This window comes from Thamnophis sirtalis, unplaced genomic scaffold, assembly GCF_051295495.1.
Source record: "Thamnophis sirtalis isolate CommonGarterSnake01/CBP01778 unplaced genomic scaffold, rThaSir2_p1.2 scaffold_4, whole genome shotgun sequence".
Classification (NCBI taxonomy): Eukaryota; Metazoa; Chordata; class Lepidosauria; order Squamata; family Natricidae; genus Thamnophis; species Thamnophis sirtalis.
The window spans coordinates 55489048-55505272 of record NW_028261384.1 but is presented as its reverse complement, the minus strand read 5'-3'; the positions used below and the strand labels follow the sequence as shown (position 1 = coordinate 55505272).

General features: G+C 43.0%; 1 protein-coding gene across 3 annotated transcripts in view; it reads right to left on the bottom strand.

Moving 5' to 3' along the window:
* Positions 1-16225, bottom strand: part of DNAJC13 (DnaJ heat shock protein family (Hsp40) member C13) — a 130006-nt gene that overhangs the window by 34591 nt on the left and 79190 nt on the right. For all 3 annotated transcript variants that reach the window (XR_015696376.1, XM_087712949.1, XM_087712950.1), the window contains 7 exons: positions 7221-7375; positions 6828-7029; positions 6178-6293; positions 5821-5899; positions 4445-4580; positions 2136-2320; positions 1300-1374 (listed from right to left, as the gene is read on the bottom strand). Coding sequence is in view for 2 of the 3 variants with exons in the window: in XM_087712949.1 (XP_087569075.1) it covers positions 1300-1374; positions 2136-2320; positions 4445-4580; positions 5821-5899; positions 6178-6293; positions 6828-7029; positions 7221-7375 (948 nt within the window). In the remaining variant the exon portion in view is untranslated. The remainder of the gene's footprint in view (positions 1-1299; positions 1375-2135; positions 2321-4444; positions 4581-5820; positions 5900-6177; positions 6294-6827; positions 7030-7220; positions 7376-16225) is intronic.

Genomic DNA, 16225 nt, shown 5'->3' with positions numbered 1-16225 from the left:
AGGTCTACCTATGATGTAAATTACAGGCCTCTCTCATCAAGTGGGAGAACTTGTACAATTGGTGGCTGACTAAATACTTTTTTGCCCCACTGTATATTGAGGGATGTATGCAGCGGGGTACCACAAGGCTACATCTTAGGCCCAGTACTCTTCATAAATGATTTAGATGAGGGGATAGAAAGAAACTCATCAAATTTGCAGATGACACCAAGCTGGTGGCAATACCTAATACTTTATAAGATAAGCTCAAAATCCAGAATGGCCTTTACAGACTGGAATATTGGGCTGAATCCAACAAAATGAAATTCAGTGGTAAGAAAAGTAATGTTTTACACTTAGGCAAGAAAAACCAAATGCACGGATATAAAATAGAGGGTACATGGCTTAACAGCAGTAACTGTGACAGAGTTCTGGGAGTTCTAGTGGAAATCTGAGAGTTCTAGTGGACAACCACTTAAACATGAGCCAGCAATGTGCTGTAGTAACAAATAAAAGCCAATGAAGTCCTAGGCTGCATTAAGAGAGGGATAGAATCTAGATCACATGAAGTGTTAGTACCATTAATAATGCCTTGGTAAGACCACCCTTGAATATTGCATCCAATTCTGATTGGCACAATACAAAAAAGAATGTTGAGATTCTAGAAAGAGTTCAGAGAAGAGCAACAAAGATTTTTAGGGATGAATGGATCCCAAAACATTGGAAGAATGATTGAGTAACTGGATATATCTAGTCTAATGAGGATAGGGGTGACATAATTGTAGTCTTTGAATGTTCAAAGGGCTGCCACAAAGAAGAGAGAGTTATCTTATTTCCCAAACCATCTGGAGGCAGGACAAAAAACAATAAATTTAAACTTACTAAAGGGAGATCCAATCTAAAACTAAGGAGAAATTTCCTGACAGTGAGAACAATTTATCAGTGGAATGACTTGTCTTGAGAAGTTGTGGATGCTCCATTACTGGAGGTTTTAAGAAGAGACTGGACAGCCATTTGTCTGATTTGGTATTGGATCTCCTGCTTGAGTAGGGGATTGGAATAGAAGACTTCCAAAGATGCTATTGCCTTGATGCCTATTTGTATTGTGTTTTAACATGCTGCTATCTACTTAGAATTGCTTCAGTGAGTTGGGCAGTCATACAAATGAAATAATAATAGAAATTACAAAGAATGGTATTGGTGCTTGAGCAAAATGGACTGCTGTTCTAATCTATCTTTCCAGTTTCCTATACAGTTGATATTTTATTTATATATTAGACCACATACCAGTGTGAATGATAGGATTTCTTTAAGAATTACCTGGACTGACATATCCTCTGGCTTACTAGAACGTGTTAGAACTGCAACACAACGATTAAAGGCTTCTTGCAAAACCTGTAAGAATGGACATTTGTTTGTAGATTGCCAAATGGAAAACTATCAAAAGTTGGTCATAGAAAGCTACCATGTTTCCCCGAAAATAAGACAGGGTCTTATTTTCTTTTGACCTCTGAAATAAGCATTTGGCCTTATTTTAGGAGAGGTCTTATTATTTTTGAGGTGCAGGAGGCGGCGAGCGTGGTAATCTCATGGCTGTTGTTGCATTGCAATATTTTCGGGGAAGGCTTATTTTCAGGAGAGGGCTTATTCTAGTATATACGCTCAAAAGCCTAATTGGGTTTATTATCTGGAGAGGTCTTATTTTTGGGGAAACAGGATATGTATAACAACTCTGAACAATATTTTAAAGATATAATACAGATGTAGACAACCTAGTATTTCCACACCAAATCCTATTAATCTTAGCCAGCAGCAGCAGAGGCATGGATTTATGGCAGATGAAGAAGTCTGTAACACTATGGCACTATGATATCTATTCCTGCTACAAACTGAGATTTAATAGCGAAATATTTACTTGCTCATAAACATTTCTAGTATTCTACAATGTGAAATCAAAACAGCAGAGCTTTAAAACCACTTCTGTTTGTTCAAATTCAAAGGCAGTTTTATGTTTAAAACTTTGTATTTATACCATAGTGCCTGTGAGAGCAAATTAAAATTCCTGAAAATATTTAATAATAATATTATTAAAATCCATTTGTCCCCTTTGTAGAATATAATACAACAAAAATTTCAGTTAGTAAGTTTGAATATACCTCTATTCCATTCTCTCTCCTTAGTTCTTCTGCATTAAGTGCTGAACAATTGACTGTGTAGAAGGCTAATTCTGCGGCAGCTGGCAACAGAGGAGACTCTTTGGAAAACAGGAGGTTGTCTGAAGTTTCTATTATGATTGTCTTAATCAACATTGGATAGCCTGCATACTTATATGGCTTCAAATCTGGAAAGGAACAGAATGTCAGAAATCAATATCTACAACGAAATCTTTGAAGTTAGGATTCTAGTTATTCTATGCCACAAGTTATACTTCTATGATTTTTAAAATATTCCTGCTATTAATATTTTAGAAGAGTCATTGAATCCCACTGAGAACCCTAACATGTAATATCTTTTGCTAGCTTTTCTTTTCTAAAACAAAAATGATATTTCCTCAGAAATGTTAATAATTAAAACTAAAGAAAGTTTAATAAATGTATAAAATTATCTGGAATTCATTCTTCTTTGTATGTCACATCAAAATCTATTCCACACACAAAGTTGGAGATAACACTAGAGATTTCTGATAGCTCAATAACTTTCTCAAGCAAGAATATGGTTGAAACATATTGCTTTGGGGGAAAGTGAACTAGAATTACTTGTAAAAATATAGAAGTTGCCATTCTGTTTTAGACATAGAATAACTGAGTTTGAAGGAACCTTGGAAGTCTTCTAGTCCAGTCCCGCTCAGGCAGGAAACCCTGCACCACTTCAGACAAATGGTTATCCAGTATCTTCTTAAAAACTTGCAGTGTTGGGAGCATTTACAACTTCTGGAGGCAAGTTGTTCCACTGATTAATTATTCTAATTGTCAATACTTTTCCTCAGTTCTAAGTTGCTTCTCTCCTTGATTAGTTTCCACCCATTGCTTCTTGTCCTACCCTCAAGTGCTTTGGAGAATAACTTGACTCCCTCTTCTCTGTGGCAACCCGATATCAGAACACTTCTATCATGTCACCCCTAGTCCTTTTCATCAGACTAGACACTGATGAACTGTCAAGCAACTATTCTTTATATGTTTGAGTCTCCAGTCCCCTAATCATCTTTGTTAGCAATAGCAATAGCAGTTAGACCGCTTCATAGGGCTTTCAGCCCTCTCTAAGTGGTTTACAGAGTCAGCATATTGCCCCCAACAACAATCTGGATCCTCATTTTACCCACTTCGGAAGGATGGAAGGCTGAGTCAACCCTGAGCCAGTGAGATTTGAACAGCCAAACTGCAGAACTGCAGTCAGCTGAAGTAGCCTGCAGTGCTGCATTTAACCACTGCGCCACCTCGGCTCTTCTCTGCACTCTTTCTAGAGTCTCAACATCTTTTTTACATTGTGGCGACCAAAACTGGTTGCAGTATTCCAAGTGTGGCTTTACCAAGGCCTTATAAAGTGGTATTAACACTTCACATGATCTTGATTCTATTCCTCTATTTATGCAGCCTATAACTGTGTTGGCTTTTTGGCAGCTGCTGCACACTGCTGGCTCATATTTAAAATGGTTGCCCACTAGGATTCCAAGATCCCTCCCACAGTTACTACTATTGAGCAAGGTACCACATATACTGTATCTGTGCGCTTTGTTTTTCTTGCCTAAATATAGAACCTTACTTTTTTCACAATTGAATTTCATTTTGTTAGATAGTGTCCAATGTTCAAGTCTGTATCTTAAGCCTATCTTCTGGAGTGTTGGCTATTCCTGCTAGATTGGTGTTTTCTGCAAATTTGATGACCCCCTCTACCCCCTCGTCCAAATCATTGATGAAGATGTTGAAGAGTACTGGACCTAAAACAGAGCTTTGGACCAACCCAGTGTATACTTCCCTCCATGTAGATGCAGTTCTATTGAGGAGTGCACATTGAGTGTGGTTGGTCAGTTACTAATCCACCCGGTGGTGATGTCTTACCCACATTTTTCTATTTTATCAAGTATTTTATCAAATATCAAATATTTTATCAAGTTTTGCAATCAATTATTTTTTACTTTATATCAAGCTTCACATTTTCTAACAAGTTCCTCTCTTTTTTTGAGAGAAAATACATTTAATATAAAATTATCAGACTTAAATATTTTGATATAACTGCATGGGTATATTTTTCACTATTTTTAGTTTGATATATTCATTTGGAACTGTATATTAAGCTTCATTCATTAATTACAAGATGAGAATCTACCAAACGTTGAAACTCCAGCAATTTTGCTGGTTGTTAATAATTCCTAAGGATTGCAGTATTCTAGCACTGAAGTTCTTTAATAACTGTGGAGATATGTATTTGCTAAATTTTTACTAATACATTGGTTACTAGATCTAATTACCTTCTCTGTGTCTGTTAAAAAGGATACTCTGAGTTTTCAAAATCAGAATTATATTCTCTGGATCTGGACCATCAACAATTTTAGAGGACTTTGTGCAGAGAAACTCATATCCTTTATTGACCTTTTCAAACATATCCTGTAGTTTAAAAAAAGGATAAAGAAAATACTATCTGAAAATGAATTTAATAATGTTGCAAAGTAAGTTTTTAGGAGTAAGTATACATAACACATAATCTTCAGTAATGCTGTTCCTTCTTTTTTTATTCTACAATCTATTATTCTGTCAAAAATTTTTGCAATATGCAAATATTAAATACAGTACTTGCTATAGCATAACTCATAACTTGTCCACAACTTGATTGCCTGATACCAGAACAGGGAATTATGATTTCTAAAGGCAGTAATAAACTAATCTTAACTCTGACAATAGCTAGCCTTTACTCACACCCCTCTCACCTCAAGTTTGATCTCCCTATGCTTGTGTTGCTGCAGTTTGAAAGACTCTTTTCCTCAAATGTTAGGTGGAGATCTTTCCTTCCTTATAGATTATCCCCAGCAATTCACTGGACACATCACAGAGAAAGGAACACCCTTCAACTGAGTTAGAGCTTGCCAGCAACTCTAATTATTGCATTTTGCAACTTTTCTGGCAAAAAGGATCCACTAGATAAACTGGATTTGGACTTATGACTATGTGATTTGCTTAACAATCATTCACTGACTCGCTTAGTAAAAACAGTTGTAAAATTGTATCACGATGATTCAACTGATGACTGCAACAACTATGGCCAAAGTTTCAGGCTCAATTATGTTATAAGCCAAGGACTACCTGTATGAAAATATCTTCAGGAATACTTAACCACATGAAATAAAAAATTGCCCATTAATTTCTTGGGACAAAAATGTGGGAGGGCACAGATGCAAAGAAATTATTCAATAAAGAAATGACAACTTCAGTTCAGATTGGATTTCTTTATGTTAGCTTAGAGTCAAGTCAGCCTAAGCATAGGATAGGAAAGCTTAAATGGTAAATATAGATATTCTAAGAATTTTTTTCAATGCAACTTACTGACCTATTTCAGATTTTTCATAGCGTCATCCCCCTTCCTAATTCATGAATCTTTATTTATAATATTGCTTAATTAATAATATTCAGAAACTTGTAAGTGAATTTGTAACTTCAGACCTGGCCTAATAAATGTTAGTTAATATGGATTTTGGATGAAAGCAAGAACTAAGAATATACAAAGGAATGCATATATTAATGTATTCTATTTTGTAAAGTAAGTGGCAACACTTAACATACTAAAGGTTCTGTTACTGGATTAGGATACACTTCCTCTAAGCATCACACATATTTAATATAAGACACTTACCCGACCTTCTGGGTTCTTGTCAGGGTGGTATTTCTGAGCCAGTTTAAAATAAGCTTTCCTGATCTTACTTTCATCATGTCTATAAAATACATAAAAGATTATATGTATCTACAATTCAATAGTCTTGTTAGTCAGAAGAAAAAATGCATTTGTAGACCTTTTGCATCTATAACATTAAATTTTAATTTTGGCAATAGAGTCTATGAAATAGTTGATCTGATCCACTCAAATTATACATTTTGTGTAATTTGTCTGTACGTTACTCTATGCTGAATTCAGATAGCAGTATAAAGGCTTAAATCCATTAAGGATTTCAATTATATTTTGTGTAATTATATTTTATAATTAGAAACTTACAGCCCTTGACCCTTTGGTAGATTCAGAACTTCATAAGCATCATCTATGGACATTGTAGGTGCCTTCTTTTCAACCTCCTTCCTCCAGGTTTCCAGAGTGTCTTTTAAGAGTTTAACCTGAATATAGAAGATTTCTATTTAGCTTTTCCATGTAAGGGCTTTTTATGCAGTATTCACAACTTCTAATATTTCTAACTATGGATGGTAGCTATACTTAACAAATTTGGGATGGTGGAGTGGACCACAACAGGCAGGGTGATAGTAGCAAATGGATGGTTGTAGAATTTTCTGGTTTGGATGGGGGAGGGTTCTTCTTAAAAATTCCTTACATTATATTTTTCATGACTTCATAATGATAAATGACTATGGTGCTAATTTTTGATAACATGGTCACAAAAGTTCTTTCAAAGAGTTATTTTCAAGAAGAATAGAAAGGAAAAAACTGTTATGTTATTTTTCCTTGTATTTCTTATTTTTTGCAAATATGGAAGAACAATGTCAACTAATTTAAATTAAACATATGTGTCACAATTGGAGCATAATCAGCCTGACAGCCATGAGGATAGGGATTGCATGTCTCTTGGCATACTTCCATATATTTCTTAAGTCCACAATGTTAGAAACTAGGAAGATGACCACAAATTGACTTACAGGATCTTTAATTGGCCAATCAGGAAACCGAAGCTTATCACAAAGATGTCTGAGGTAATAAATATTGCAAAACAGCTCATTTTCCAGTTGAGGATAACTGATAACTGGTATGGGGCAGTACTGGTAAAGTGCTCTTGTATTACTTTGAAGACGAGGGGTGAAGTCAGCAAGGTGTGCCGCTATCTTCTCTATCATTAGCCGCCTGCAAATTACAAATATCTCTTTAATCAAAGAAACATTAAAATTCTTTCAGGCACTGATTTTATTAGACATTAAATCTTGTACTTTGTGACAAGCTGCAAAATATCGAATGAATTAATTATTGGCAGCAATTTTCAATGGGAATATAATGAAATATGCATTTTGTTTTACAGGATATGTTAAGTTAATTACCTCATTTCATTGCTCCAAATGGCTTCTGGAGTATCAAATTCACCCAAAAAAATTTCAGAAAATTTTTCTGGTTCATAATTTTCCAAATAACACACCATAGCTTCTGGGAGGATATGCCCCAAAATGCTTCTCTGAACTATATCTTGACCTTTTGCCTAAAAAAGAAACCAGGAACACAAATAAGTGTAAATAAACATGTTAACATTAAAAAATAAAAAATTAAATAAAAAACAAATTTATTAAAAAAATAAACATGCTAATATTAAAACGTTACTTTTTTTTTAGTAAAAAAATTGTGAATACTTTTGCAGATGTTCAGAATAATTTATTCTTAAATGTGTGAGATATTTATGTTTTATTTATTGTATTTGAATGCTGCCCATTTTACCTAGGGGTGGCTCTAGGTGGCTTATGGTAAAGGTAAAGTAAAGGCTCCCCTGCACATGCATTCTAGTAATTTCCTGCTTACAACCTAATAAAAGCAGCATAATAATTGATTTAACCATCATGATGTCCCCTTTTAATTTTAGACAACAGGATTTGAAATTTAGCAGGTCCAAAATGACTGAACGGAACTTTTATTTACTTGAAATTTCATTTACTTAAATACAAATAAGATAGTTTATTGACTGATTAGCCTTATGACCTACAACCATATCAAAAACATAAAGGAAAAATAAAATATAATATATAGTACTGTGCAAAAGTTTTAGGCAGACGTGAAAAAATGCTGTAAACAAAGAATGCTTTCAGACATATAAATAATGATTGTTTATTTGTGTCAATTTTCAAAATGCAAAGTGAGCGAACAAAAGAAAAATCTAAATCAAATCAATATTTGGTGTGACCACTCTTGGCCTTCAAACCAGCATCAATTCTCATAGGTACACTTGCACAAAGTCAGGGGGCTTGCAGGATTATACTCAGGTGTATGATCAACCAATTATACCAAATGAGTGCTAATGATCATCAATGTCACACATAGGTTGAAACCCAATCATGAACTGAAACAGAAACAGCTGTGTAGGCTTAAAACTGGGTGGGGAGACGAGGAGGAACCAACGTTGCGACGATATGGATGTGCGGTCTCGATGCTCCGAGACTACAGCCAATACTTTTGCTGCTGAGTGGCCAATCGGACTAAAACCATCCCACAGAGACAGTAAACAGAAAAAAATACTGATCTCAGGGACATCGCAAAGTCCCTGATCGATGCAAGAGAAGTTCTTCAAGCCGGCAACAAAAAATTCAGCCAAGGCTGATGAAGTCGGGGCAGCTCCAAAATGGAAGGATATGAAAAAAGCAAGTGTTTCCAGCTGGTGAGGAATTTTTACTGTTTTAAAAAGAGACTGCTTATAAAAAACTTAAAATTAATTTTAATTGGTTGACTTACCTGAACGGTCCTTCTATGTGTGCTGCGAGAGGAATCCAATCATGGGTTAACTTTGTCCATTAGCCTAGAGACTGAGTATGCAAATCTTGACCACGTCTCCTCAGACTGGACCGGATCAGTTTTGCACAAAGTCAGCCATTGAAAGATGCATGCCAATGTCACTCATGGCCATAGCCACGCAGGTATTAAGTCGCGTCCAGAGAAAGTCCAGTCAGGCGAAGGTCAAGGTTAGTCATAAGTCATAGTCAAGGAGAAGCCCTAGCCAGCTGAAACTGCGGGCGGGTTTGGATTCCCCTCGCAGCACACATAGAAGGACCGTTCAGGTAAGTCAACAGTCGTTCTCCTGGTGCTGCTTGGGGAATCCAATCATGGGACATGCCAAAGCAATTAAGTCCCAGGGCGGGAGCTAGGCTGGTCAGGATCCTCCGCAGACGAAAGGACTTTTTGCAACACTCTCCGCCCAAAGGAGGCCTCAGCCGAGGCGTATACGTCAACTTTGTAGTGTCTAATAAATGGCGAGGGCGACGCCCAAGTAGCTGCCCTGCAGATCTCCACCGAGGCTTGCGTAGCCCAGGCCGCCGTGGTAGCCGCACTTCTGGTAGAATGAGGCATAATACGTCTGGGAACTGGTTGGGATTGACTGTCGTATGCCAAAGCAATGCACGCCTTTAACCATTGGCCGATGGTGTGGGAGGACACCTTCTGTCCCATGGACGACGGCTGGAAGGAAACAAAAAGCCCCTGATCTTCTGAACGAGGCCGTGCGCTTTGCATAACGTCAGAGGGTCCGACGAACATCCAAATGATGCCACTGGCGCTCTTGGGGATGGGACGGGTGCGGGTAGAAGTCCGGAAGGACGAGCTCCTGAGCCCTGTGGAACAGCGTATTGACCTTCGGAAGGAAGGAAGGGTCCAAACGGAGGACTACTCTGTTAGGATGGAATATGCAGAGATCCGCACGGACAGACAGCACTGCCAACTCCGAAACCCTCCTGGCCGATGTAATGGCCACCAGGAACACAGTCTTAAGCGTCAGCAGCCGAAGGCTGATGGATCGGATAGGCTCGAACGGGGCAGATGTGAGAGCCCTGAGCACCAAGGTCAAGTTCCAGGTAGGATAACAGTGGACTGTCGGAGGTCTCAAGTTTGTCGCACCTTTCAGGAAAGCCTTGACCCGTGAATGCTGGGACAAGGAACGGCCCTGGCCGCCTCCCACCACCGTGGATAATGCTGTGACTTGCCGACGGAGTGTGTTACGCGCAAGGCCCTTATTGAGTCCTGATTGTAAGAAGTCCAAGACTTATGGCACCGAAGCCATGATAGGGTCAGCCCCAGTATGACGGCACCACCTACAGAAGGCCTGCCAGGTGGCCTCGTAAATACAAGTAGTGGATGGATGTCGGGCCGCCTGGATAGTATCAATCACCTGACTCGAATAGTGAAGGTCCGTCAAAATAGCCCGCTCACGTGCCACACGGCTAACTGTAGGAGCTGGGGGTTCGGATGGATGAGAGCCCCCTGGTTGAGCTGGATCTGGTCGTCCGGAATCCTCCACGGCCGCGAGATTGACAGGTGCATGAGGTGTGCGTACCAGGGACGTCTGGACCACATCTGTGCAACCAACAGCACCTCCGCCTGTTCTGTCAGAATCTTCTGGATGACCAACGGAAGAATCGGGAGAGGGGGAAAGGCATAGAGGAGGCCTGGCCAAGAACTGCGTAGAGCATCCACCCTCTCCACTCCGGGTACCTGGTACCTGGCGTAAAACTTTGGAAGTTGTGTGTTGTGCGGTTGCGCAAACAGATCTACCTCGGGACGGCCGAACCGATGAGAGAGTTCCCGGAAGAGGTCGGGGTGGAGTTGCCACTCTGCTTGATCCACTGTGGCTCTGCTCAGCCAGTCTGCCTGTGGGTTGGCCACACCCGAGATGTGCTCCGCCCGGACTGAAAAGAGCTTGGTCTCCGCCCAGCGATGTAACCTCTCCGCCTCCAGCATCAGGGCCTTGGAGTGGGTGCCCCCTTGGCGGTTGACATGGGCCTTGGAGGCAACGTTGTCGGTTAAGACCAACACGTGGTTGTGTGAGACAATGTCCCGAAACTCCAGGAGGGCTAGGTGGATGGCATGTAGTTCTAGCCAATTTATGCTGTTCGACAGTTCCTGACTCGACCAGCGCCCCTGAGCTACACGGTCCAGGGCGTGGGCCCCCCATCCAAACAGACTGGCATCCATTGTAATCTGGATGCGGTCCGGTTCCTTGAAGGGATATCCCTGCAGGAGCTTGGAAGACGTCCACCAGCGAAGGGAAATGAGAGGCTTGTGTGGGAGCCGAACCTTGGATTGGGAGTGACTGGTGTGTGCCCTCTGGAAGGGGAGCAGGAACCCCTGCAGTGGGCGCGCATGGAATCTGGCCCAGGGAACCACGTTGATGCAAGATATCATTTTCCCCAGCAATTTGGACAGCGTCGCCAACGGCAAGAGTCTTTGGGACATAACTTGAGTGGCCAGGTGCTGGATGGTTTGTCACCTCTCTGGAGAGAGAGAGAGACCTTGCAAGACACTGAGTCTATGATGGTTCCCAGGTGGAGCAGTGAGGTGGTCGACTGCAGGTGGTTCTTGGGAAGGTTGAGAATGAACCCGTGACTGCGCAGCGAGTCCATCGTGATTTGCAGATCTCGTAGGGCCTGGTTCCAGGACGAGGACAGAACCAAGATGTCGTCCAAATAGCAATTCACTCGTATTGGAACCGAGTGAAGTGATGCCGCTACGACTGCTAGAAGTTTCGTGAACGTGCATGGGGCCGATGAGAGGCCAAAGGGTAAGGCCCGGTATTGAAAGTGACGGCCATTTAACTGGAAGTGTAGGAAACGCCAATGTGCTGGATGTATGGGCACGTGGAGGTACGCCTCCTTGATATCGACTGATGTCATCATGTTGCCCTGGCGGATGGAGGCCAGTATGCTGTTGAGAGATTGCATTTTGAATTTTTGGTATTTGATGTACCGATTTAGCCTTTTCAAATCTAGGATGGCCCGCCATCCCCCCGAGTTCTTGGGCACCAGGAACAAGATGGAATAGAATCCTAGGCCCTCCTGCCCCTTCGGCACCTGTTCCACCGCCCTGATGGTGAGAAGGTGATGTATTTCGGCATCCATGAGTCGCCATTTTGTTGGGCACCTGGGTACGGGGCACTTGATGAACCGTCTCGGGGGAATGGAGAGAAATTCTAGAGTGAGGCCCAGCCTCACGACCTGCAGGGCCCAGGCGTCGGATGTGATCTCCGCCCACTGATGGGCGAAGGCCAGGAGACGCCCCCCTATGGCTTCCTCCCCCTGTGAGTCAACGGTACCTCCGAAAGGACCGGTTTCCGGCTCCACGAAACTGCCTCCTAGTCTGGGGCTGCGTCTGATTCTGCTGGCGACCCATATCCCTGGTGGCCGCTCGATCCTGGCCGCGATCCTGTGACTGGGAGAAACCCCTGTTGTAGTGGGGAACATAGAGAGCAGGGGCGAATCCAGAGTCCCCAGCTGTCATCTATTGTAAGGCTGTTGCCTTCTATGGGCCCGATCCCCTGTGTCCATTAGCCTAGAGAGAAAATTGAAATGCGTCTCGTTAGGCTGGACTGAGTAAAAAAACTGATCCGGTCCAGTCTGAGGAAGTGTGGTCAAGATTTGCATGCTCAGTCTCTAGGCTAATGGACAAAGTTAACCCATGATTGGATTCCCCAAGCAGCACACAGGAGAACAAAACACTCTTGTTTTTCTCACTGATTATCCCTGCTCCGGAGCTTGTCGGGTGTGAGTCCCTGCTGGTGAAGTTGGACCTCAAGGGTCAAGTGGGCCTGCTGTTAACGTACCTGCCTCCCAACTGCGTTGCAGCAGCCCTCCCCTCGTTCCTCGAGTCGGTAGCCGAGCTGGCAGCTGAGTTCCCCAGGCTTATGGTCCTGGGGGACTTCAACCTGCCTACGCTCGATGAACACTCTGATGGGGCGCAGGAGTTCATGGCTTCCATGACAGCCATGGGCTTGACCCAGATAATTCGGGGCCCTACCCACTCAGCGGGTCACACGCTCGACCTCGTATTTCTCTCGGAGCAGTGGAGTTGTGATCTTGGTCTGAGGGGTAATGAGATCATACCCCTGTCGTGGTCAGACCATTGCCTACTGAGGCTTGACTTCCGGAGACCAAACCCCCACTGTAGGGAGGAGGAACCGACCAAGTGGTTCCGCCCCAAGCGACTGATGGACCCCTTGAGGTTCCAGACGGAGCTTGGGGTTATTCCTGACACTCTCGCCCACAATCCGGTAGAAACTCTGGTTGCTGCCTGGCACTCGGCAGCATCGGAGTCCCACCACTACGGCCACTCCGAGGTGGTGGATCCCGGAGGCCTCCTTGGTTCACCGAGGAGCTCCGGGAGAGGAAACGCCGAAGGAGACGCCTAGAGCACCTGTGGAGGTCCGATAGATCCGAATCGAACCGAGCACTTTTAACAATCTGCACCAAGGAATACATCAGGGCACTTAGGGCAACAAAAAGAGCATACATTGCCTCCTTGGTTGCGTCCGCCGAGTCCCGTCCAGCCGCCCTGTTTAGGATAACCCGTTCCCTCTTAAACAAGAGGGATACGGGGGACCCCTTGCAGGGTAGGGCTGAAGACTATGCCCAGTTCTTGGCGGACAAAGTTGCTCGGTTTCGGTCGGATCTGGACTCCACCCTTGCAGACCCAGCCGAGGCACGAGTGGACGACTTGGTAGACCAGCGCTGGGTTGAGTTTCAGGACGTTACCCCCGGGGACGTGGACAAGGCCATGAGGGCTGTGAGTGCCTCCACCTGTGTACTGGACCCGTGTCCCTCCTGGCTGGTAGCTAACAGCAGGGAGGTGACACGGAGCTGGATCCAAGCGGTTATTACCGCCTCGCTTCGGGAGGGGCACTTCCCCGCCGCACTTAAAACGACGGTGGTGAGACCCCTCCTGAAGAAACCATCTCTGGATCCAGCTGTACTTAACAACTATCGTCCAGTCTCCAACCTCCCCTTTATTGGGAAGGTTGTTGAGAAGGTGGTGGCCTACCAGCTTCAGCGGTCCTTGGAGGAAGCCGATTACCTGGACCCCTTCCAGTCCGGCTTCAGACCTGGTTACAGCACAGAAACCGCTTTGGTCGCATTAACCGATGATCTCTGGAGAGCCAGGGATGGAGGTCATCCCTCCATCTTGGTTCTTCTTGACCTCTCAGCGGCTTTCGATACCATCGACCATGGTATCCTTCTGCGACGACTGCGGGAGGTGGGGGTGGGAGGCACTGTTTTGCAGTGGTTCTCCTCCTACCTCTCGGACAGGTCGCAGTCGGTGTTGGTCGGGGGACAGAGATCGTCCCTGAGGCCCCTAACATATGGGGTGCCGCAGGGGTCGGTCCTGTCCCCCGTACTATTTAACATCTACATGAAACCGCTGGGCGAGATCATTCGGAGGCACGGGATAAGATACCATCAATATGTGGACGATACACAGCTGTATCTGTCCACCCCGTGCCAACTCAATGAAGCGGTGGACGTGATGAACCAGGGTCTTGAGGCCGTTAGAGACTGGATGCGGGCTAACAAGCTTGTACTCAACCCAGAAAAGACCGAGTGGCTGTTGTGTTTCCCTCCCAACAATTTGGCTAGCCTTCCATCACTCAGGCTGGGGGGTCAAATTTTACACCCCTCAGACAGGGTTCGCAACTTGGGAGTCCTCCTGGATCCACAGCTGACCTTTGATCACCACCTGTCAGCTGTGACCAGGGGGGCATTCGCCCAGGTTCGCCTGGTGCGCCAGTTGCGACCCTACCTGAATCGGGAGGCTCTCACAACAGTCACTCGCGCCCTCGTGACCTCTAGGCTGGAATACTGCAACGTGCTCTACATGGGGCTGCCCTTGAAGAGCATCCAGCGACTTCAGCTAGTCCAGAATGCGGCCGCGCGAGTGATTGTGGGTGCAACTCGGTTCACCCACATAACACCTATCCTCCGCGAGCTGCACTGGCTACCTGTTGATCTCCGTGTGCACTTCAAGTTGCTTCTTACCACCTATAAAGCCCTCCATGGTAGTGGATCTGGGTACTTGGGAGACCGCCTCCTGCCGATTACCTCCTCGAGACCGATTAGTTCTCATAGATTAGGCCTCCTCCGAGTGCCATCTGCCAGCCAGTGCCGTCTGGCCACTACGCGGAGGAGAGCCTTTTCAGTGGTAGCTCCGACCCTCTGGAACGAGCTCCCCGTGGGGATCCGTACCCTCACCACCCTTCAGACCTTCCGCGCAGCCCTCAAGAACTGGCTATCCTGCCAGGCCTGGGGGTAGAGATTGATCTGCCCCCACCCGAATGTTGGATGAATGTTGTTTATTTTTTAATTATATGTAATGTTATATGTTATTGTTTGTATCCCCCTTCCTATGAGTTGTTAGCCGCCCTGAGTCCCCTCAGGGAAAAGGGCGGCCTATAAATAAATAAATAAACCCATTCAAAATCCTGGCTTGGCACTTCAAGGTCTTGCTGTTTATTTATAGAGAGTGATAAGAAGAAAAGCATACAGATGTCCCTTTGAAGTATATCTTTAACAGAGAAAAGTGAAAATAAAATGTTATTGTGAATCTATGCTTAATCTTATTAACCTTTGAAGCTAGAGCAGCAGTGTTTGTTACCTGGAGATAATGGCACAATTTCAACAGCAGAAAGAAACTTTAAGTCTGCAAAAGATATTCTCAGAAATACAGAAATTATCAAATACATATGAGAGGATAGAGAAGAAGCTGGTAGAACATCTAGCAACAAAATATAATGAAGAATTTGAGGAGGTTTATCAAGTGGAAAAAGTGGTGGTTAAAACCCTAAAAATCGAAGAGGAAAATGAATATAAAGAAATTAAATTTGCTGATATTTATAGTGATTGGTTTTCTCTGAAAATGGAAAGAGTGGAATACTGAAAAAGGAACTAAATGGAGAGGAAATCTATCCCAGATGGCAAGATACAGAAAAAGAAAAAAAGAAAAAAACTTATGGATTTAAAGAGAGAAATTTTTATTAGCAATATCATTGATAACACTACTGACAATCAAAGATAAGCTGATTAAGGAAACAGAAGAAGGGCATCGAAATTACATGAGAGATTTTATAAGCAAGGAATTGCTAAGAGAAATCCATACAAAGTTGATTAAGGAGATGATTAGAGGACTGACACCACAAAAGCAGAAGATATGAGACTGTTTTGCTACTGGAAAGATACAGGTTGATAGATGGAAGAGCACAATTTAAAACTAGTTAAACTTAGTGAAATTTAGTGACAATAGATATAGCTAAATAAATAATTGATAATGCTACTAATGTATGCAATGTGTAGGGTTATGAGAAGTAATAATTGGATATGAATATTGAATGGTACCCATGAAAGGAAGATTAGAAATCTTTTTGGATTATATATATAAATGTTAATAAAAAGAACTAGGTTAGATACAATTAAAGTCTTGATTATTAGGGGGAAAATGTTATGATACAGGATATAGTTAAATAAAGGAGGGATAAGGATAACAACGCATATATAGGTATGGCACAACATAAGGAAACTGTATGTAAATTGTAAAC